Source organism: Podarcis melisellensis, assembly GCF_964234715.1.
Source record: "Podarcis melisellensis genome assembly, chromosome: 12".
Lineage (NCBI taxonomy): Eukaryota > Metazoa > Chordata > Lepidosauria > Squamata > Lacertidae > Podarcis > Podarcis melisellensis.
Window position 1 is genome coordinate 52,521,462 of NC_138544.1, and position 22,645 is coordinate 52,544,106.

The window sequence follows — 22,645 nt, forward strand, 5'->3', positions numbered from 1 at the left end:
CTAGTTTCTAAACGAACCCACACACCCGCCTCTGTCCTCCATTGAGGGGAGCAAGAGGCATTATTAGAGTTCAAGGAGGCATTCAAGCCAGGAAAACACACTCAAGGGAGATGTGAAGCCGAGTTGGTGAGGGGCATTTGCCTGGGGAGAGTGTTCTGAGGGCCAGACGGAAAGTTCTGGAAGGCCACACTTGGCCCTGAAGTTCCCTATCCCTTTTCTCAAAAGGTAGAAAGAAGAACTTGCCATAAAAAACCCAAAGGTCTCACCTGCACGATACGTCTAAAACAGTATGACTCTCAGCAGCCTTAACTAACTAGTTTCTGGGATTGTTTGGGAGAAACAAATGACTGTTCAAAGTGGTATAAAACTGTTTTAAGTGTACAGTGCAGATGTGGCCAAGATCAGGCAATGTACCAACCTCAGGTACTTAGTAGCCGGACCCTTTCCTTCCAACCCAGCTCTCAACCATTCAGTTAAGCTCAGGGAAAGACACCCTGAGGTAAATTCTGCCACAAAGCTTTTCCTTTTCAGGGATTATAAGTAGTCAGGGATGCTGCGAAGCGCTGGAGAAATGTTTGGTGGAAAGAAGGAGAAAACCACACACATCACCCTCAGACACTTTGAAGCCATAAGGTCAGCGTGACCCCACAGCCGCCAGAACGGAAAATAAATTCCAAAATGGCTTGAGAATAAGGAAGGAAAACAGAAGTCCTCTTTGCTGGGGAAGAGAACTTTCAAGAAATTGGAAGGCATGGTTTTGGCGCAGCTATTGGGCAAAAATTATCCATGACCTGAACAGAGACATTCCTTGGCGCATTTTCTTTGACGCCGTCACACCAACACAGTCTATCTCACACACACCCCAGGCATAAATTGTTGACGTGCTATAGTAAGCCACCATCTTCCTGCAGCGACTGAAAAGATCTACATTAATATGTAACCAGTTATAGGGTGGAACTCGGAATTACTTTCTCCTGTGAACATATTCCATGCTACGTGGGTGCGACTGACCTATATGGCTCCCTGGGTTTCCCCGGTACTTAAAATGAAAACATGCAATACCAAAGAATCATAAAATTGGAGAGTTGGAATGCAGGAATCTCAGCTGAAGTATCCATGACAGGTGGCCATCCAAACTCTGCTTCAAAACCTGCAAGGAAGGAGAGTCCACAACCTCCTGAGGGAGACCATTCCACTATTGAACAGCTCTTACTGTCAGAAAGTTCTTCCTGATATTTAGTCGGAATCTCCTTTCTTGTTGCTTGAAACCATTGGTTTGGGTCCTACACTCTAGAGCAGGACAAAACATGCTTGCCCCATCGTCCATGTGACAGCTCTTTAGATATGTGAAGATGGCCATCCTATCTCCTCTCACTCCCCTCTTTTCCAGGCCAATTCCCTCAACCGTTCCTCATCAGGCTTGGTTTCCAGACCCTTGATCATCTTGGTTGCCCTCCTCTGCACATGTTCCAGCTTGTCAACGTCCATAAATTTTGGTGCCTAGAACTGGACACAGTATTCCAGGTGTGGCCTGGCCAAGGTAGAATAGAGCAGTACTATGACCATCCTATATTTGTGCATCTGATTAGGTGAAGGGACCCCTGACCATTAGGTCCAGTTGTGACCGACTCTGGGGTTGCAGCGCTCATCTCGCTTTACTGGCCGAGGGAGCCGGTGTACAGCTTTCGGGTCATGTGGCCAGCATGACTAACCCACTTCTGGTGAACCAGAGCAGCACACAGAAATGCCGTTTACCTTCCCACCGGAGCGATATCTATTTATCTACTTGCACTTTGACGTGCTTTGGAACTGCTAGGTTGGCAGGAACTGGGACTGAGCAACGGGAGCTCACCCTGTCGTGGGGATTCGAACCACCAACCTTCTGATCGGCAAGCCCTAGGCTCTGTGGTTTAACCCACAGCGCCACCCGCATCCCTGTGCATCTGATTATTCCTGCCAAATTGTCAAACCTTACATCTGTCCCAACTGAAATTCATTTTACTCGTTTGGGCCCAGTTCTCCAATCGGTTAAGGACTTACTGAATGCTCTATTCTGTCTTCTGTAATATGAGTTACCTCTCTTAGTTTAGCGTCATCTGCAAAATTTATGAGCAGTTCCTCTATTCCTCCATCAAATTCATTTATAAAGATGTTGAACAACACTGGACAGAACCCTGTGGCACCCCACTTGTCACTTTCCCCAGGATGACAAGGAGCCATTAATGAGCATCTTTGGGTTTGGTCAGTCACCTAACAGGAACATAGTCTAGCCCACATTATATCAGCTTCTCTGCAAGAAGATCACAGATGACTTTGTCAAAAGCCTTACTGAAATCAAGACATACTACATCCACAGCATTCCTCGGATCCACCAAGCTTGTAACTCTCTCAAAATAAGAAATAAGCTTTGTCTTGCATGACTTGCTTTTGAGAAACCCTTCCTGGCTCTTAGTCATCGCAACATTCTTTTCTATGAGTTCGCAGTTCAATTATCTATTCTAGGACCTTTCCTGGTATCAATGTTAAGGTGAGGCAGCTGCCTGGCTTCCCCACCCCACCCCAGCTTTTGAAGATGGAAAACAACATCAGTGTAGCGCAAAAGGTACTGCAGTAGAACATCTTGTTGTTGTTGTTTAGTCGTTTAGTTGTGTCTGACTCTTCGTGACCCCATGGACCAGAGCACTCCAGGCACTCCTGTCTTCCACTGCCTCCTGCAGTTTGGTCAAACTCATGCTGGTAGCCTCAAGAACACTGTCCCACCATCTTGTCCTCTGTCATCCCCTTCTCCTTGTGCCCTCCATCTTTCCCAACATCTGGGTCTTTTCCAGGGAGTCTTCTCTTCTCATGAGGTGGCCAAAGTCTTGGAGCCTCAGCTTCATGACCTGTCCTTCCAGTGAGCACTCAGGGCTGAGTCGGACACAACTAAACGACTAAACAACAACAACAACAACAACAAGATGTCCTTGTAGGGCTGCATGAGATTGTCTTTCTCATCACTTGCTGCCAGAGTTTTCCCAACTGTTGGAAACTGCTGTTGTCTTCCATGGCAATGCCTCCCAGCCTCCTTCTCCTTGAACAATCAGCCTGGAAGCAAAAGGATCACCTCCGCTCTGAAACCTGCAGACGTCTCCACACAGCCGCCTGGGAAGGCTTTAGCAACCGTTGCCACCAAATCCTTGGGGAGGAATGTCATGGGAGGGAGGGAGCGAGGCAGAGAAAGAGAGGGAGGAGAGAAGGGCTCGCTTGTTTGAGCTGTGGCGGGCAGGGGAGTCCACCTCGCTTTGCCTAGAACCAGCGGGAACGGGATAGAACAGGCCCTGCGAATTACTTCTCTCCCCTGGGGCTTATCGGAGCAAAAATCAACCTGATTCTGCTATTGAAAAAGGAGGAGCTTGTGTTGCAGGCCATGTGCTGGAAGAGGGAGCTCTGTGCCAATGGCTTCTTGAAATCTCACCCCCTGACTTGAGGGCAGAAGAACTGGAAGGGATGCTGGTGGTGAGGAACAATTTCACCAAATTTCTCCAGAAGAGGGGAAATTCTCAGAAACGGGGCTTCACATCAACAGTGGCAAGAACTTCCACAGTCTCTCTCTCTCTCTCTCTCTCTCTCTCTCTCTCTCTCTCTCTCTCTCTCTCTCTCTCACACACACACACACGGCAGCAACAACAACAACTTGTGTTGCCCCCATTTCAAATCCTCCACAATGTTCCGGGATGTTGTGAAGGGGTGGAGAGAAATGGAGAATATTCAGGGGAAAGTCTGCAAATAAATTTCTCAGGTGTTCTCTGAGAGAAATGTCTTCTCCCGTTGGCTCCCAGTATGTTTCCGAGGACAATTCAAAGTGTTGGTGCTGCCCTTTCAAGCCCTTAACGGCCTCGGTCCTGTATACCTGAAGGAGCGTCTCCACCCCCATCGTTCTGCCCGGATACTGAGATCCAGGACCGAGGGCCTTCTGGCAGTTCCCTCCCTGCAAGAAGCCAAGTTACAGGGAACCTGGCAGAGGGCCTTCTCGGTAGTGGCGCCCGCCCTGTGAAACGCCCTCCCACCAGATGTCAAAGAGAAGAACAACTACCAGACTTTTAGAAGACATCTGAAGGCAGCCCTGTTTAGGGAAGCTTTTAATGTTTAACCGACCACTGTATTTTAATACTTTGTTGGAAGCCACCCAGGGTGGCTGGGGAGACCCAGCCAGATGGGCGGGGTATAAATAATAAATAATAAATTATCATCATCATCATTATCATCATCATCATAAATGCTTTCTCCCTCTCCAGAAGGTAGGACCCAAACCAATGGCCTGAAGTAACAAGAAAGGAGATTACAGCTAAACCTCAGGAAGAAATTTCTGACAGTAAGAGCTGTTCAACAGCGGAACGGACTCCCTCAACAGGTGGTGGGCCCTCCTTCCTGGGGTTTTTTTTTAAAGCAGAGGTTAGATGTCCATCTGTCAGGAATGCTTTAGCTGAAATTCCTGTGTTGCAGAGGGGTTGGACTAGATGACCCTTGCGGTCCCCTCCAACGCTACAATTCTATGAAATTCCTACTTGGCTGTAGTAGGAAGTGCTTTTTGGTTCTGCAACAGTCACCGACACTCTAGCCAGAGCCATCGTACTGGACCCCTTAGGCACTGGAACTGGCCCAAATTATAACAAAATTCATTTTAAAAGAACAACACCCTTAAGCACTTTAAATGCTTCCAGAAATATTATGAAGCTGGTCTAGGGAGGAGGCAGGCAAAGAGAGAGAGAGAGAGAGAGAGAGAGAGAATGCAATGGATTGGTTTTCCCACCAGAGTTTTGCAGGAGTGGCTGACAAGGTGAGGCAATGCTGTGTAGCTGTCAACCTGACACCAGCATCCTTGCTGCTTACCTGGGTGTGGCAGGGATGAGGCCCCTGGAAGCCTGGCTAAGCATGAATGTGGCCCTCAGGCCCAACACTGCATATGGATGTATGGCCGCCATTTTGGTCAGGAATCCAGTGGCACTGGAAGGGCTACAGCAACAGCTTAACAAATATTGCCTGTCCCCCCCAGCAGTCTGCAACTGATTCCCTGCCCAATTCTGCCTTTGTTACTAGGTGGAAAAATAAGTTCAATTGCACCTTTTGTCAATATTATCTTTAGCAAAGTTTCCCACGTTCGGAAATAAATACACTCGACTTCCTCTTTTCTACATTAAACAGTTTGCGCTCTCGGCTAGCACTGCCTTAAAAAAATAGCCCAGCGCCCCTTCTAAGATACTATCCAGTGTTACTCTGAAGTAAACCGTCACATAAAGAGTCCAGGTCTTCTTGAGGCTGCTTTGCATCTCAAATTAATAGGGCGCATGAGGGAAGAGGAACCATTGTAGAAAAACCAGGCGACAGGGGTCCTTGTGTGTATGCAGCTAAATTATTTCATATTTTTTTAAAATGGACACAAGGCAAGCTGTGATATTTAGCTGATCTGGTGCTTGGGCTACAGGAATCCTTTATCAATTGAGAAAATCTAGACAATCTCTTCTTCCCCCTTCCTGCCTTCTGAAACAAGAAGTGTACAGAACAACTTTTAAATTAAACCCAGCTCCTGCCGCGAGTCAGATGAGTCACCGACGCTGAACAAAACAGAGATAATTACTTGTTGTGTGAAAGTCAAAGCAATTAGACTGCGCTGGAAGAAAAAGCAGGCTATTGTCTTGGAAATATGTTATGTATGTATTCGGTTTGGGAAGGGTTTCTTCTACCACCCAGCGAAAGGCCGTAGAACGCAATTTCCAATGGTGCAATAAAAACAGTAATTTCTGCAAATCTTTCTGAAGAGGATTCAGCTGACCCCTTTCCCCTTTTATTAGCGACACCATGGGGAGAAGAAATCTACACACACTCCCCGCCATGCTGGGAAAGGTCCCAGTCCACACCCCTCGTATTTTGGCCTGATAGCACGCTACTCTTAGAAGCATAGGAGCCCTGCGGCAAGGAAACATGGCAACCCCGATAAATGCAGCGGGGAAACACAGATCTAAATGCTGCCTTCAAATCAAACACTTGGGAAGAAGTAGCCCTTTCTCCCTTGGATTGGAGTCAATCCAAATAAACCGGTTTGCTTCTAAAATCACTTTGTGAGTTTCTGTGTCATCCTGTCCTTAGCAGGGACTTTAAAGCAGGCCAAAGGGGGGAATCGTAGGTGACTTTTAACTACGCTTTGTCTGCAAACGGGCTGCCAAACAGGTCCACAGCCTCACACAGCTCTGCCCCTTGCCAAAGGAACTTGGGAGATTCCACTTACCTCCTTATCCAGATTCTTGTCTCCTTTTTTTCTTGCCACCCCAAATGCACCACTGAGCAGATCGCCGGCTCCTGACACGCTCTCTCTCCTCCTGGGCTCCCTCTGGCAGAAGGTGGCATGGCAAAGAGGAAGGTAATTCAATAGTGTACTTAAGCAGGGCGGTGGAGGCCAGCCTCCCGGCGAGTCACACCCATCCTCTCGCATGAGAATCGGCGGAGCAGCAGTCTGCAGCCAGGAACAGCTTTCGACCGAAAGTTTCAGCACTCCACAGAGCAGGGAAATGAAACCATGGCTATTGCTGCTCTCTCGACTGGGCAAAACAGTTAAGCAGACCTTTCTCTCTCTCTCTGACACACACACTTTTTACCTAGGTTTTTCTATTAGGCACTGCAGATGTGAAGCGGTGCATGTTTGCTGCTCAGCAAAGTTTCGGATGCAACAAACTTTGAAATGCAGCTATCCTTCAAATGCACCGTCCTCTGAATTTTGTGGTGCTGTTCGCCAGCCGGAAAAAAAGGGCACAAAATGAGCGTAAAAACGCAGACATTTGCAAAAATGATATTAAAAAGTTACTATTTTATTGATTGCATTTCAAAGGGCTGAAGGTGGCAAACATAGTTGTCAACGTTTCCCTTCTTTAAAGGGAAATTCCCTTATTCTGAATAGGATTCCTCACAAGAAAAGGGAAAAGTTGACAGCTATGGTGGCAAATGTGGTTTTCCCCGCACTTCTCAGTGAATCCCCACAACAACCTTGTGAGGTAGGTTAGAGTTGAGAGATGGTGACTGGTCCAAAATCGGTGAGTGGGGATTTGAACCCCAAACCTCCCAGGTCCTTGTCTGACCTCTAACCACCACATCACACTGCATTGCGTCAGGAAAAAAGAAATATTGCAAAAATGTATTTTAGGTAAGAATCCGTATGAAAATGTGCATGGTATGGGCAGTATTCACATCGCTGGGATGGCTCAGTCAGTAGAGCATGAGGCTCTGAATCTCAAGGTCCTGGGTTTGAGCCCCATGTTGGGGGGAAATATCCCTGCACTGAGGGGGTGAACTAGATGGTTCTCAGGGTTGCTTCCAGTTCTGCAAATCTGTGGTTCTATCTGCTGACGAGACATCACCTTGCCAACAAAGGTCCGTATAGTTCGAGCTATGGTTTTCCCAGTAGTGATGTATAGAAGTGAGAGCTGGACCATAAAGAAGGCTGATCGCCGAAGAATGGATGCTTTTGAATTCTGGTGCTGGAGGAGACTCTTGAGAATCCCATGGACTGCAAGAAGATCAAACCTCTCCATTCTGAAGGAAATCAGCCCTGAGTGCTCCCTGGAAGGACAGATCCTGAAGCTGTGGCTCCAATACTTTGGCCACCTCATGAGAAGAGAAGACTCCCTGGAAAAGACCCTGATGTTGGGAAAGATGGAGGGCACAAGGAGAACGGGACGACAGAGGACGAGATGGTTGGACGGTGTTCTCAAGGCTACCAGCATGAGTTTGAACAAGCTGCGGGAGGCGGTGGAGGACAGCGGTGCCTGGCGTGCTCTGGTCCATGGGGTCACGAAGAGTCGGACACGACTGAATGACTAAACAACAACAACAACAATGTATTATTTATACCCCGCCCATCTGGCTGGGTTTCCCCAGCCACTCTTTAATATTCCAACAGAATATTAAAATACAATAGTCTATTAAGCATTAAAAGCTTCCCTAAAGAGGGCTGCTTTCAGATGTCTTCTAAAAGTCTGGTAGTTGTTTTTCTCTTTGACATCTGGTGGGAGGGCGTTCCACAGGGTGGGTGCCACCACCGAGAAGGCCCTCTGCCTGGTTCCCTGTAACTTGCCTTCTCGCCATTTTCGCAAGAACGACTTTGCCTTCTTTTTGCAAAAGGATCTGGAGATGTGCCGGACTTAAGATTGGAAAGCAAGGAGGAGCCAAAATGGATAGAATCTGTCCATCGCAAGGTGGTAGGTGACTCTGGATTCCTCGCCTCAGCAGCGTACCCACGTTTGTGTCTGTGTAATGTGCAAAATGCCTCTTGTGGGAACAGGCCTGTGCATTATTCCAGCGCTCAAGTGAATTTGAGAAATAAGGGAGGTTCCCCCTTCCCATTCGCTTCCAAGATGCTGGACTTTCGGACAGCAAGCGCTTTTTGACAGTGGAGTTGACTGCTTCACTGGACGGTGTGTTGTTTTTTTAGCACAGGTTCAATGGCCATCTGCCATGGATGTTTTGTTGAGACTAGATGACCCCCGGTGTCCCTTGCAACTCTACAATGCTATATTTAAGGCAAGCAGATGAGGGAGTATCTAAGGGCAGACTAAGTCCCAATGGACCAGCCTCCACTGCCCTAGACCATGGGTAGGCAAACTAAGGCCCGGGGGCTGGATCTGGCCCAATCGCCTTCTAAATCCGGCCTGCGGACGGTCCAGGAAACAGTGTGTTTTTACATGAATAGAATGCGTCCTTTTATGTAAGATACATCTCTGGCTTATTTGTGGGGCCTGCCTGGTGTTTTTACATGAATAGAAGGTGTGCTTTTATTTAAAATGCATCTCTGGGTTATTTGTGGGGCATAGGAATCCGTTCATTTTGTGTGTGTGTGTGTGTATATATATATATATATACATTGGTACCTCAGGTTAAGTACTTAATTCGTTCCAGAGGTCCGTTCTTAACCTGAAACTGTTCTTAACCTGAAGCACCACTTTAGCTAATGGGGCCTCCCGCTGCTGCCATGCAGCCGGAGCGCGATTTCTGTTCTCATCCTGAAGCAAAGTTCTTAACCTGAGGTACTATTTCTGGGTTAGCGGAGTCTGTAACCTGAAGCGTGTGTAACCCGAGGTACCACTGTATATGTACACACACAGTGGTACCTCGGGTTACATATGCTTTAGGTTACATACCCACAAGGTCTGAGGGACAGTGGACTGGCCCCCTGCTGAAAAAGCTTGCTGACCCCTGGCATAGACAACCAGCCAAGAACAGCCTGGTTCCCTTCCCTGCTGCTTTTTCCTCTTGCTCTCCCTGAGTCACACAGCCAAGAAATTTGGCTTAAGTGGTGCATCAGGTGACAGAATAGGAAATTAACATGGGCACCGTGTGTGTGTGTGTGCATGCACACCCCTCATTTCGCCCTCAGGCATAAATTTCCTGAGCTAGTCAGGAAAGGAATAAGTTTTGGCTTGGCTGATCAGGCTAGAAAACTGAACAGCTTATTGCGCCGCCTCTCTTATCAGAGATGTTACATGTTTTCTTCTGAAAAACAGTTGGCAGAATTTGTTCTGCCAGGTTTGTCAGGAGAGGAAACTTACTTCAAAGATGTACACTTCCCCGAATTTTGCGGTGTGGTTCTCCATCCAAGTAATGCGTACAAAATAATAAAACGACAATAACAATGAGCAAGATCAACACAAACACGAGCAGCGATAAATTTAAAGGAATTATAAAGGACAAATGTGTAAAAAGGATAAATTTGGGTCTGAATTAAGAATGCAATAGGAAATAAGAAACCACAGAGGGGGTGGAGGGAGGCTGCAGAAAATATTATTTGATTTGGGTAGATTATTTTTTTTAGTTGAATGTTGAAAAATGGGAAATAAAATTGATTTTAAAAAACCCAAAAAACAATAACCAATAGTATAGTGTTATGAGTTTGGGCAAGACCTCCTTGGAAGCGTTCTTGTGTTCACTATGACTGAGCTGTTTTTCTTTTTAAATAATAATAATAATAGTAATAATAATAATTTATACCCCACCCATCTGGCTGGGTTTCCCCAGCCACTCTGGGTGGCTTCCATCTAAATATTAAAAACAATAAATAGATAACGTCACTGAAATTGGGTGCTTTGTTGTTTTACGGCTGCTCTACGTCTGACTCCAGTTCATGACAGTGAATTAATATGATTCGGCAGAGCAAAAAACTTGCTTTGCGCGTAGAACACATGGGTGAGCCTTTTCCCACCATCCACCCAGTTGCTACATGGGAGAACAATGGCCAGAGTGGTGGTGACTGGAGGCAGACACAGAAACATGCTGGCTAAGTGTTGGACTTTGAGGCTCCTCTGGAAACCTAAATGGGAAGCGAGATCTATGGCGGTGCCAGTGCTCAGAGCCCCTCCACCCGATGCTCAGGTTGTATGGAGGTGTATATAAAAACATATACCCAAAAGACGGCACAGGTCTCTGCTGACGTTCCTTCCTACAGTATGGTGTAGTGGTTAAGAGCGGAAGACTCGTAATCTGGTGAACCAGGTTCGCTTTCCTGCTCCTCCACATGCAGCTGCTGGGTGACCTTGGGCCAGTCACACTTCTCTGAAGTCTCTCAGCCTCACTCACCTCACAGAGTGTTTGTTGTGGGGGAGGAAGGGAAAGGAGATTGTTAGCCGCTTTGAGACTCCTTTGGGTAGTGATAAAGTGGGATATCAAATCCAAACTCTTCTTCCTAGGCACAACGAACCCTCAGTCAGTGCTTGGAAACGCCTGGGATCTCTTGGAGATTGGGTTGGCGCGTAACATACTAGGGTAAAGAGTGAATACGAGTGCATATTATAGTGAAAAGGACGTGCTCAAATGCATTGTATTAGTGCTTTGCATTACATCGGAGAAATTCACACGCAAACGTTGGCGAAATTTCACGAGGATTGATTTTCAAAAAAATGTCACGTACTCATGTGGGAGATTGGGGAAACTGAAGTTAATAAGATTGGAAAGATGAGAAACAGAGGGAAACTAAAATGGATAGATTTGCCTCTCCCTCTGCTTTGCATGCAAATGTCCCACATTCAATCCAGGAAGGGATGGGAGATGCTCCTTGCTTGAAGTCTTTGAGAACATTCACCAGTCAGTGCAGATAATACTTAGCCATGGGTACCATCTGTGTATGCATGCTTAAAAAAAGAAAAAATACAATTCTTAAAATAAATGTTGTGTGTCATTTCAAAAGAATAATAATAAAAAAACTGCTGTACATCACCTGGGTCTTTTTAGGGGGAAGGGACAAAAGACAGTTCATAAATGAATGCAAACTTTAAACCTTAAGCGGAAGGGATCTGTTCCTCCAAACTTGCATAATAGAGATGGCTATTTACTCATGACTCATCCTCTCTTGTAATTCAGACTATAGGCTCAGGCAATGTGTGTGCTCTGGGAGGCGTTGGGTGGGAGAGCTACTTTCTGTTTACTCTCTGTTTACACACCTGGCCTGCGAGCCAGATTTTAACAACAGGAGAGATGAACAGGATGGTGACACTGGAAAATGAGATGCTGTCAATGTTTTGCTTCATCCCTATCCTTTCTTCATTTAATTTAATACTACTACTAATGGATGTGCGTGATCCTGTGGGTTAAACCACAGAGCCTAGGACTTGCCGATCAGAAGGTCAGCAGTTTGAATCCCCGTGGCAGGGTGAGCTCCCATTGCTCGGTCCCTGCTCCGGCCAACCTAGCAGTTCAAAAGCACACCAGTGCAAGTAGATAAATAGGTACCGCTCCAGTGGGAAGGTAAACGGCGTTTCCGTGTGTTTGTCAGAAGCAGCTTAGTCATGCTGGCCACATGACCCGGAAGCTGTCTGTGGACAAACGCTGGCTCCCTCGGCCAATAAAGCAAGATGAGCGCCGCAACCCCAGAGTCAGCCATGACTGTACCTAATGGTCAGGGGTCCCTTTACCTTTACTACTACTACGAAAAACCAGCACTGTCCCAGGATGCTTTGGAACTTGAACGCCTTGGCTCCCAAACAAATTGGCTCCCGAACGATTGAAACCTGGAAGTGAATGTTCTGATTTTTGAACGATTTTTGGAAGCCAAATGTCCGATGGGGCTTCTGTGGCCGCAGGAGCTTCCTGAAGCCAATCAAAAGCCGCACTTTGGTTTTGGAAGTCGAACGGACTTCCGGAACGGATTCCGTTCAACTTCCAAGGCACGACAGTACGGTGCTTTACGGTGCAGTGGAAAGGAAAAGGTCGTTGACTCTTCTGCCTTCTGTGACACGAGGGCAGCTCAGCCAATCGCTGCCAGTCACCAAGTTCATTTCGGTAGCCATAGCATCTGTGGTCATTTCAGTGCAGTGTTTTGACAAAGCAAAATGTAAATATCAGTCCCCTTAGAAGGGGGGAACCAGGACCATCAGTGGCGAACTCAAAACCCGAGAACCTGCATTCCTGTACCAGCTCCCTGCTCTATAACTTGGCAAGCAGTGGACAGACCACAGGAGGTTTCCTATTGTGGAGTCAAAGCAGAGAGCGAGTGAGCAAGCCAGGGAATGCCTCCCTGCTGTGGGGAAGGGTAGCTGTGCCATTGTGCAGGGACCCAGCCGGGCGATTTTCTTTGTCCCACACTTCCCTCCAGGCTCTCTCTCTCTCCCTTGTTCCAGCCAGTTTTGATCTCGAGCTACTGCCCCCCTAAGCAACCTCCTGCCACGGTTGAGGTCCCTGGCTCTCTGCTCTCTCCCGGAACACTGCCGCTTAAAGCTTGGGTCGAGATTTAAGGCTGTAATTTAAAGGTTTTAAAATACTTGCCCAAGCCTCCCTTCCCATTATTCTTATCCCACAGACCACCCCTGCGGCCTCCGTTGCGATTTAAGCGAGCTTTTGATTGCATTTAGCTGCAACTGTGGCTAAATGCAATCAAAACTGTAGCCACAGAGCCTAGGACTTGCCAATTAGAAGGTCGGCGGTTCGATTCCCCGCGACGGGCCATAGTTCCGGAGGCCCATTCGCAACATAAAAAGAGCACAACCTGCAGCGGTGCATCTGTGCACGTGCGGGTTGTGATTCACTGCTTCTGCGCATGCGCATGATGTCATTTTGCGCTTTTGAGCATGCGGTGAAACCTGGAAGTAACCCTTTCCGGTACTTCCGGGTCGCCACAGGGCGTAATCTGAAAGAACGTAACATGAGGTATGACTGTACCAGTTGCTGGAAGCTGCAAAGGGGAGAATGGCGTCATTCCACAGCTCCCCCCTGCCAGGCAAGGCCAAAGAGACGGAATGACGGAATAAAAATGCATGCATCCAAATGAAATAAAACAAGCAATATTCTCTTGCCATCCTGCAAGTTACCTATGACGATTGTTGCTATCGTTGGAAGAGGATTTGTTTCGGCAAGAGCAAGAGTAGAAGGCAAAAAGCCTCGAACGTCTCCTTTTCTGTAGCACCTCCAAACATGGAGGGGGATGATTTCGACTCTTTAACAATAACATACCCCAATATGCTCTTCGTAAAACAATGGGTGGACTGAAACGAAGCTATGGTTCAAAATTCACACTCCTCCGAATTTTGCAAGAGGTTGCAAGAGGTTGTAAGCCGGTCTGAATCCGGTTGGTGTCTCGATGAGAGCGCCCCGCAAATTTTACACGTCCTGCTTTTGAGTTTGGTGATGGGAAGAAAGGTGGATATACAGTGCAATGGACAGATATTTTAGAGACAGCTGTTTCCCCCATCTTCTTGGCGAATTTGCAAAACCTAGTCTCCCCTCCTCCTTTCGTGACTGATGGGGTGATGGCTGTTCCCCAAATAAAAGTTTTTTAAGAAGAGCAGGTGAATTTTAATCTCGAGGAGCTTGAAGGCATTTCCGCAGCTGAAAAGACTAGCTCAAGTCTTCCACCCAGTGGACTGAAAAAATCCCTGCATGAAGCGTAAGAAGCCCCAGCCAATCCCAGCCTCTCAATAGAGCAGAGCCTTTTTCGAACTTTTAAAGGGGAAAAAAATGGTCAGATTACAGATCGTGCAGTATTTATTCCTACTCCAGTGTGACGTGCCAATAGCAGCACATTCAGGAAGATCCTTTCAAAAATAAAATCATTTTTTTTAAAGACTAGTTTAAAAAAAGTTTACCTTTAATTGGAAAGTTAAATGAGAAAATGGGAAAATAGCCAGACTTGTATAAAGTACGATACCAATATTATTTTGAACACAGTTGTTTTGGACACTTTTAAATCATGTCGATAATTTCTCCAGAGTTCACCTTCTCCCCTTTTGGAACAACTTTTCTAATATTTCCTAAATCTAAACAAATATTTTGAAGTATTTAGACATAGTTTTCGTAAAACACCTAACTTAAATTAAGCTGATTTTAGTGGTGGGGAAGCATTTTTTTAAATAAAAAAAAAAGCCAGAAAGCAATACTGGAGCAATGGAAAATTCACTGGCTTCTTCAGCAGAATTCAGAAGTTAGTATGTTGCAAAGTTCATAGTAGTGGTGCAGATGGCAAGCAATGGGAATTAAGTTATGCCATATAAATTGGGAAATAAGAGGGGGGTTTTGGTGGGTTTTTTTTAATGGACATTGTTCCCTTCTATTCTCCAAGATGCATGCACAAGTATCTGAACTGTTTTTTAAAAAAACCTTTTATTTGAAATAGTCAAGAAATCATTCAGGTCCCTGCCTGACAACACTCTGCCCCCTTCCCCTGGGAATACTCGCAGGGTAGTAAGTTTCTCAAATACTGTGGAATTGTTCCAACACATGAAAAAAAGTGCAAATAAGTTCCTTTATTGTATTAACAAACAGTTCACCCTTTTGCATTTTCTCCCTTTCAGAAATGCCCAGCGACCCATTTTTAACAAAAAAGTAGAATAAAAATAGCCCCCCCCCTTTTTTGCATAGGTAGCTGGTAAGATTTCAAGCAATGCCCCAACCCAAACTGCCCTTCTATCTGCTCAAAAGTGGGATTGTAGCACCTTTGAAATCAGAGGCAAAAACATTTGTTTTACTGTAGGGCAGCGAGATTCTGTTTTATTTTTTAACTAATAGATCTATAGCACATTTTGTGGGCTGGAAAAATATATAGACTACAGGTGTTTTACAATTCCCAAAACTTTCAACTCTGCAATACAAGCCTGGCCTCTTTGATATGCAATGGCTCCCGAATCATCCTGATTCGTAATGATGCAATGACAGAGATTGCACAGACTAGACATTAGAAGAGTTTGGGGAGTAAAATCTCTGCTTGGTTTTTCTTTTTAAAATGACAACGGCCAAACAAAAAGGAACAGAACCACCCACACCATCCAAAACAGCAGTTCCAATATGTATTTCTTGTAGTCCTTCCAAACCTCTGCACATCTCTCTCTTTGCATTCCATTCAACTTTAAGAAATCCCCCCCATACTTCATCAGTTTCTGCTCCCTACCTCTCTCTTCAGTGGAAGAGAGAAACACCAGTAGATTTATCATAGAATCACAGAGTTGGAAGAGACCACAAGGGCCATCGAGTCCAACCCCCTGCCAAGCAGGAAACACCATCAGAGCACTCCTGACATATGGTTGTCAAGCCTCTGCTTAAAAACCTCCAAAGAAGGAGACTTCACCACACTCCTTGGCAGCAAATTCCAGTGTCGGACATCTCTTACTGTCAGGAAGTTCTTCCTAATGTTTAGGTGGAATCTTCTTTCTTGTAGTTTGGAACCATTGCTCCGTGTCCGCTTCTCTGGAGCAGCAGAAAACAACCTTTCTCCCTCCTCTATGTGACATCCTTTTATATATTTGAACATGGCTATCATATCACCCCTTAACCTCCTCTTCTCCAGGCTAAACATGCCCAGCTCCCTTAGCCGTTCCTCATAAGGCATCGTTTCCAGGCCTTTGACCATTTTGGTTGCCCTCCTCTGGACACGTTCCAGTTGGTCAGTGTCCTTCTTGAACTGTGGTGCCAAGAACTGGACACAGTACTCCAGGTGAGGTCTGACCAGAGCAGAATACAGTGACACTATTACTTCCCTTGATCTAGATGCTATACTCCTATTCATGCAGCCCAGAATTGCATTGGCTTTTTTAGCTGCCGCGTCACACTGTTGGCTCATGTCAAGTTGAGATGGAAAGTTGGCTGGTCCCTCACACTTCCCATGTATGCATTGTGAAAGGAAAAGAGCTCTACTGAGCCTATGGGTACCCTTAAATGCAGACACTGTACCTATAGGCTGGTCCATGCCCATTTTATTCTTACCCACCCAGAACCCCAACATACAACCAGCAACAGAGCTTAAGCATCTTACTTGAGTGACCGACAGAAATTTAGTTTAAAAATCTGCATCACTGATATGTTCCCTAAGTATAATTGTCTGTACCAGGGCATTAATGTCAGTCACATGGCAATTTAAGGAATTGCTTGTTCTCGTGGCCTTATGAAATAGATCTCTCCCAGTTTGGTTAAGGTGCAGTTTGCAAATGGGCGCTAATAATATAAACTTCATATAAACGGGAAGAGATGTCAAGTCAATATTGACGGGAAGAGATGTCAATATTGTAATATTCAGTGAGGTCTACGTCTAGGGACACCCCACCCCCCCACCATCAATAAATGTAGACTGTAACAGTAGTTGCCGTTTTTTCGCTATTTGGCCACCATACTCTGGTCTCTCTTCAGATCATATTCAGCAACCATTCCGACAAGGGATCAACAAGTTTTGGCCAAGCTGTAAAGCGCTCCGGACGTGATGCGAGAGTGGACAGTGGAGAGTGCAAAGACCGACCTCAGGACTGCGTATTATGGAGAGTATTCCTCCATAATATTTCTCCATTTCGCCTCACACGATGGGTTCAAAATAATGGCCGAGGCAATTTTATGGTGCACTAAAGCAGGTTGCTGTGGGTTAAACCACAGAGCCTAGGGCTTGCCGATCAGAAGGTCGGTGGTTCGAATCCCCGCGACGGAGTGAGCTCCCGTTGCTCAGTCCCAGCTCCTGCCAACCTAGCAGTTCGAAAGCACACCAGCAGTGCAAGTAGATAAATAGGCACAGCTCCAGCAAGAAGGTAAACGGTGTTTCCGTGCGCTGCTCTGGTTCGCCAGAAGTGGCTCAGTCATGCTGGCCACATGACCTGGAAGCTGTACGCCGGCTCCCTCGGCCAATAAAGCGAGATGAGCGCCACAACCCCAGAGTTGGCCACGAGTGGACCTAATGGTCAAGGGTCCCTTTACCTTTAAAGCAGGTTTCAGCTGATTTTTCTTTAGAGGCTCTTAGACATGTACTGACTTCTGCAATGCACAAGAACACTGGACAATGGATCTGAGCTATTTACCTGTCAAACGGTCCTGATTTCGCCCGCCCCCCGAGGTTCCTTGAATTCTTGAGTCATTTGGCAGAGTGAGATCTTGGCTCACAGAACCTACTGGTGCTACGACAAATGCATTCGCCCATAAGGAGTCACATGGCTTTATAATAAACCGCTATTTATTTATTTATTTCAAGAATTTAGCAGATTTTTAAATTTCCCAGAGTTATTTTCAGCATGTTTCAATAGAGTTGGGGAGGGGAGGAGGGTGGGGAGAGGAGAGAAACCAGAAAGAGAAGTTCCATTGTCTATTGCATGTGGATTCCACAATGTTACAAGACACTTTTAATATCGACATTCATTCACAGACATTTAAGGCAACTGGTTAAAGAGATAAAATCGACGATTTCCCCGCCCCCTTCCTTTTATAAAAAAGTGAACATCGAATGAAAATGGCCTGCGTTATGTACAAACAGATCACGTAAAACTTGTCAGAAGGTCACGTCGTGCTAGAAAGGGCGGGACGAAGGACAAGCGGTGGTTGGAAGATCGCGGAGCTTCATGGGGGCGAGAATAACCACCCGCGGTTGACTTCTCCTTCGTTCCAACCATTCTCCGTCATCCCTGCCCTTGCTACAACCTGAATACTTTTCCCTGCAGACTCTACTCGAGGCTCAGGAGGCCAGAAGCACAGTGGAAAAATACTGCTCAGAGAACACGCTTTGGCAGTAACAACCGCTTTTCATTATTCTGCATTCAAATACAAAAATTAAAGAACACTTTGATTGAAGGTAAGCTTTAAATGGACTAGCCAGAATCCATACGTTGTTTTTTTTAAAAAAAATCAAAATGAAAAAGAAAACAACCCCTAGGTTTTCTCTTACGTTGCCAGGTTTCCTGGCGGACAAAACATACGGTACTCAGTTAAATAACCTCTGGTGGGCAAGCAAGGGGTGGAAAGGTGGGCGGTAATTTTGGGACAAGTGGAATTGTAAGAGGCTCTGCGAACACTGTGCAAAATTGTACGATGGAGTGACAATTCTGTTTTCTGCTGTGCCTGTGATAACCTATTTCATGCCCATGGAGGCTGGCTTTTCTTACGTATAAATGTGTTAAAAGCTGCTTCTTCGATGTTTTTAGTGAAGGACTGTAAATCCTATTTTTGGCTCCTACTGGCCATTACCCAGGTAAAGGCAGGTAGAGACAAGCTGTTTCTGCACCTGACAGTTTACTGGGCTAAGCACCAAAGAGGGTTTTTCTCCCCTCCTTTTTTCCTTTTGGACAATTCCTGTCCAGTATGGCTAATCTGAGCAACTATAGATTTCAAGTTGGTGCAAAGGGGGAAAAAAAGTGGCCTCAGATATTGATCGGGAAGGAAAAGAGCAGAGAGGCAAATCATCAAAATGGGATTGTGCTGCTGGGTTTGTCGTCTTTGGAGCTTCAAGTGGTGTGTGTGTGTGAGTGTGTGAAGTGTGTGTGTGTGTGTGTGTGTGTGAGAGAGAGAGAGAGAGAGAGAGAGAGAGAGAGAGAGAGGAGAGTACAGTGGTGCCTCGCAAGACGAAATTAATCCGTTCCGTGAGGCTCTTCGTATAGCAGTTTTTTCGTCTTGCGAAGCAAGCCCATTGACAGCTTAGCGGATTAGCGCTATTAGCGGTTTAGTGGCTTTTAACCATCAGCTGTTAAGCGGCTTATCAGCGGATCAGCTGATAAGCGGCTTAGCGGCTTAGGAAAAGGGGGGGAAAGGGGAAAAAAACCGCAGGAACTCGCAAGACATTTTTGTCTTCCGAAGCAAGCCCATAGGGAAATTCGTTTTGCAAAGCGCCTCCAAAACGGAAAACCCTTTCGTCTAGTGGGTTTTCCGTCTTGCGAGGCGTTCGTCTTGCGGGGCACCACTGTATGAAAGATAGAATCCTTTGCTATTAAAAGTTATCTTTCTGTGGATAAGACTGACATGCTTTACATGAACAAATTAGGGGCAGGGGCGATAGAAAATGCAAAAAGCATAAAAGCCCAAGCTATGGAGAACACTTTGAGAGTCTTAACACAAATACTCCAATTTCAAACAACTGGGTAACTCCAACATGTACGTGATATAGGTAACCTCAGGGATGATAATCTGAAATCTCATCTAGTAAGAGGGGAAAAGAAAATGAAATGAAATAGAGGAAGGTTGTGGTAAGCATAGAATTGTCATTTTTGTAATTCTCAAAGCAGGGAAAGTGAGGTTTTTTTTTAAAAAATCCCACAATGAAGAACACAACCCCAGTTTGAAAGAGTTTTGCAGGCCACGTTTGATTTAGCTAGGCCTATATAGCTTAGTCACTAGAGCATGAGACTCATAATTTCAGGGTGTGGGCCTCAACATTGGGCAAAAGATTCCTACATTGCAGAAGATTGGACTAAACAATCCTCATGGTCCCTTCCAACTCCACAATTCTATGATTCTAGGATATATAATACTGTTTGATACACAAAGCTAGCACTTCATTTGTTGCCCATGTTTTGCAGCTTACAGAAAAAGGTTTTCAGTAGCACAGGCACAGTGGCGAAGAACAGTATAACAGCCAGGGTTCAGCTCTGTTTGGTGAACCTTCAGTAGCAGCAGTTAAGAAAAACAAAATATACAGGGCACAAAAAAGGGGGGGAACTGTCTCCTACACACTGACACCCCATTGTGACAGGAATGGGAGTTGTGCTCTTGTGTGATCTCCTGCACTCCTTTCACCTGGGGGGTGGGCTTGGGCCCACACTTCTTAACAGCTCAATTTGCATCTTTCGGTAAGGAAGGAATTCAAGCTTAATAAATAAACCCCCATTTGTTGTCAATGCTTATCGGTAGCTCACCGCTAACAGCATCTGAAACACCTGGCAGTTGTGCGTTAGCAAAGACAGTACAAGACCCTCTCTCTTTCCCCACCTCTTGAAGGTGCTGAAGAACTCCTTGCCACTGTGTGTTTATCCCATTCCGTTTTGTCGTATGCAGTCAAAAAAATGCAGAGATACCCTAAGCTATGTGCAAAACATGACTCAAATTAGTAAGACAGTTGCGTCACCAACCTATATATAACCCAGATGACTTTCTCCTCGTATAGATTCCTGAACCTTTTCAAACGTGACACAAGTGTAGCAAATGCAACCCCAATGTCACCATCTTGTAGGCAGGACCTCTTTCGGTTTTTGCCTTCGTCTCCATATATTACAGTGCTCTATAAAAAGATTTCCAACTTTCTCTCTTCTTCTTAAAGCATTTAAACAATACAAGACTAAAAGATGCCTGGAAATACGCCTTAATACAAAAATGTCTCTTTTTTTAAAATCTGAAAACAACATTCAAAAAGGCACTTCATCGTGGAAGAAAGACAAGTTCAGAGTCAGGTCAACTGCTCTTATAAGCAGGGCGGGGTGGGAAAAATATTCTGCATAGCAGGAGGGTTTGGGAGGGGGGGAAAGGGTCCAGTCAACTTGCTGAAACATCAAGCTTTCAATATATATATATTTTTGGCATGTTTTTAAGAAAAAAAGTGGATCCTGTAAATTGTGTCCGTTTATGAAATTCATTAAAACAGTCCCCATTCAAAATGGCTTCTTTTTAATTTTCTTCCTCTCCAAGTAGTCTCATCGCTTTGACGGCATCAATATTCCCATGATTTAAGTCGCATCGATTCATGATTGTCCGTCATGCACAGCAAGTTAAGAGGGAGATTGAGAGCATCGTGACTCTTGACAACTCGAGGTGCCTCTCTGAGGTGCTGCGCTGGGATTGGCTGTCCTGGAGTGGCTACGGTCAAGCAGAGGCGTGGCCTTGCAGGGCTACCTGTTGCAGAGTTTATGGAGCATAGTGTAGACTTCCTCCTCTTTGCTTAGTCCTTCGAAGAAAGGAATGAGGTCTAACAGTTCCGTGTCTGTCATGTCATCAAACCACGACTGCACAGGCACCTGAAACAAACAGTGTCACGTTAAACACGTTCGTTGAAAACAAATCAGCTACCCTCATCCCCAAAGGAAGTGTCTTGCATGAAACCTTAATTCAAGGCATTTTATATACAGCATAAAGGTAAAGATACCCCTGACCATTAGGTCCAGTCGCGGACGACTCTGGGGTTGCGAGTTCATCTCGCTCTATAGGCCAAGGGAGCTGGCGTTTGTCCACAGACAGCTTCTGGGTCATGTGGCCAGCATGACTAAGCTGCTTCTGGTGAACCAGAGCAGCGCATGGGAACGCCATTTACCTTCCAGCCGCAGCAGTCCCTATTTATCTACTTGCACTTTGACGTGCTTTCAAACTGCTAGGTTGGCAGAAGCAGGGACTGAGCAACAGGAGCTCACCCAGTCGTGGGGATTCGAACTGCCGACCTTCTGATTGGCAAGCCCTAGGCTCTGTGGTTTAGACCACGGCGCCACCCGCGTCCCATATACGGCATAATGGTTAGAATAATTGTGCAGAGAATAAATTGGGTACAAAATCCATCATAAAATGGGACTTAAACCAAAACACTACTTTAAGATGCCTGCTGAAACAATAGAAGTCTTTGTCATGTGCCTGAAACTCATCAAAATCTGTGTGCCAGTCTGTTTAATCTGAGTTGGAGGGGGTTCCACAGGCTTTTGGCCTGCAACACCGAACACATGTCCACTAGTAGTCATGAACTGTGCATCTGAGCCACGGGGTAGCTGGGTGGGGGGACAGAGACCATCAACACAGACTCCCCAGACTCTATGGGATCAGGCAGGGATATATAATTCAGTGGGTAAAGAACTCTTACTGGCCACATCAGCATGCCATGTCAGTGACTGGTAGGACGCTGATGATTGTCCACCAGGGTAATGGGAGATGGCGTCTGACTAGGGCAGGGGGGCAGAAGTTTGTGGGAACCTGTACCAGCCAGGAAGGATGAATCATAGGCAGGGGAAGCTTCAGATCTGGAGGAAGAGGAGGAAGAGGCAGGCCAGGCTAGGGAAGGGCCAGGTGATTCCCCACCCTCCTCTGTACCACTCTCAGAAGCAGTAGAGAACTGTAGCGGGAAGAGCAGAAGCAGCTTCCGTTCCGGCATAGTCTCTGGCTACGTCAGGGGGAGGTACATAAACGGATGGAGGGGGAGTGGTCCCCAGTTGCTGCAACTGCTCCATAGAGCGTGGAACAACTGTCTGGATGCTAGACAGGTGCATGCAGGTCTCCAGAGCTGAGGAAGCAACGGTGTTATCGTTGACAATGAAGAGTTAAGTCTCTGCTGTGTGCACTCCTCTGGCTGCGAAGCACCCTTGGCAAATGCTGAGCCAAACTGGAGCACTGGATGAGTGCGCTGGCTCCCAAGGAAGAGATTGCAGGCGCTTTGCTGCTCCACAGGCATTATGGGACCATGTGGTGCAGCAGCAATGCTGAGGTTTGCAACAGGTCA

At 46.1% G+C, this 22,645-nt stretch overlaps 2 protein-coding genes and 1 long non-coding RNA gene across 3 annotated transcripts in view; 1 reads left to right on the top strand and 2 right to left on the bottom strand.

Annotated features, from left to right (window-relative positions):
• VILL (villin like) overlaps positions 1–6,415 on the bottom strand; it is a 52,553-nt gene extending 46,138 nt beyond the window's left edge. The window contains exon 1 of the mRNA XM_081931637.1: positions 6,263–6,415. The gene's annotated coding sequence lies outside the window, so the exon portion shown is untranslated. The remainder of the gene's footprint in view (positions 1–6,262) is intronic.
• A 12,327-nt stretch (positions 6,416–18,742) lies between these two features.
• Positions 18,743–19,477, top strand: LOC309353477. Its single transcript, XR_014161892.1, has 2 exons — positions 18,743–18,791; positions 19,153–19,477. It is a non-coding gene; the product is annotated as an uncharacterized lncRNA (long non-coding RNA).
• A 221-nt stretch (positions 19,478–19,698) lies between these two features.
• The window catches only part of CTDSPL (CTD small phosphatase like), a 67,954-nt gene continuing 65,007 nt past the window's right edge, over positions 19,699–22,645 (bottom strand). Inside the window, exon 8 of the mRNA XM_081882679.1 lies at positions 19,699–21,185. Coding sequence (XP_081738805.1) covers positions 21,060–21,185 — 126 coding nt within the window. The 3' untranslated portion in view covers positions 19,699–21,059. The remainder of the gene's footprint in view (positions 21,186–22,645) is intronic.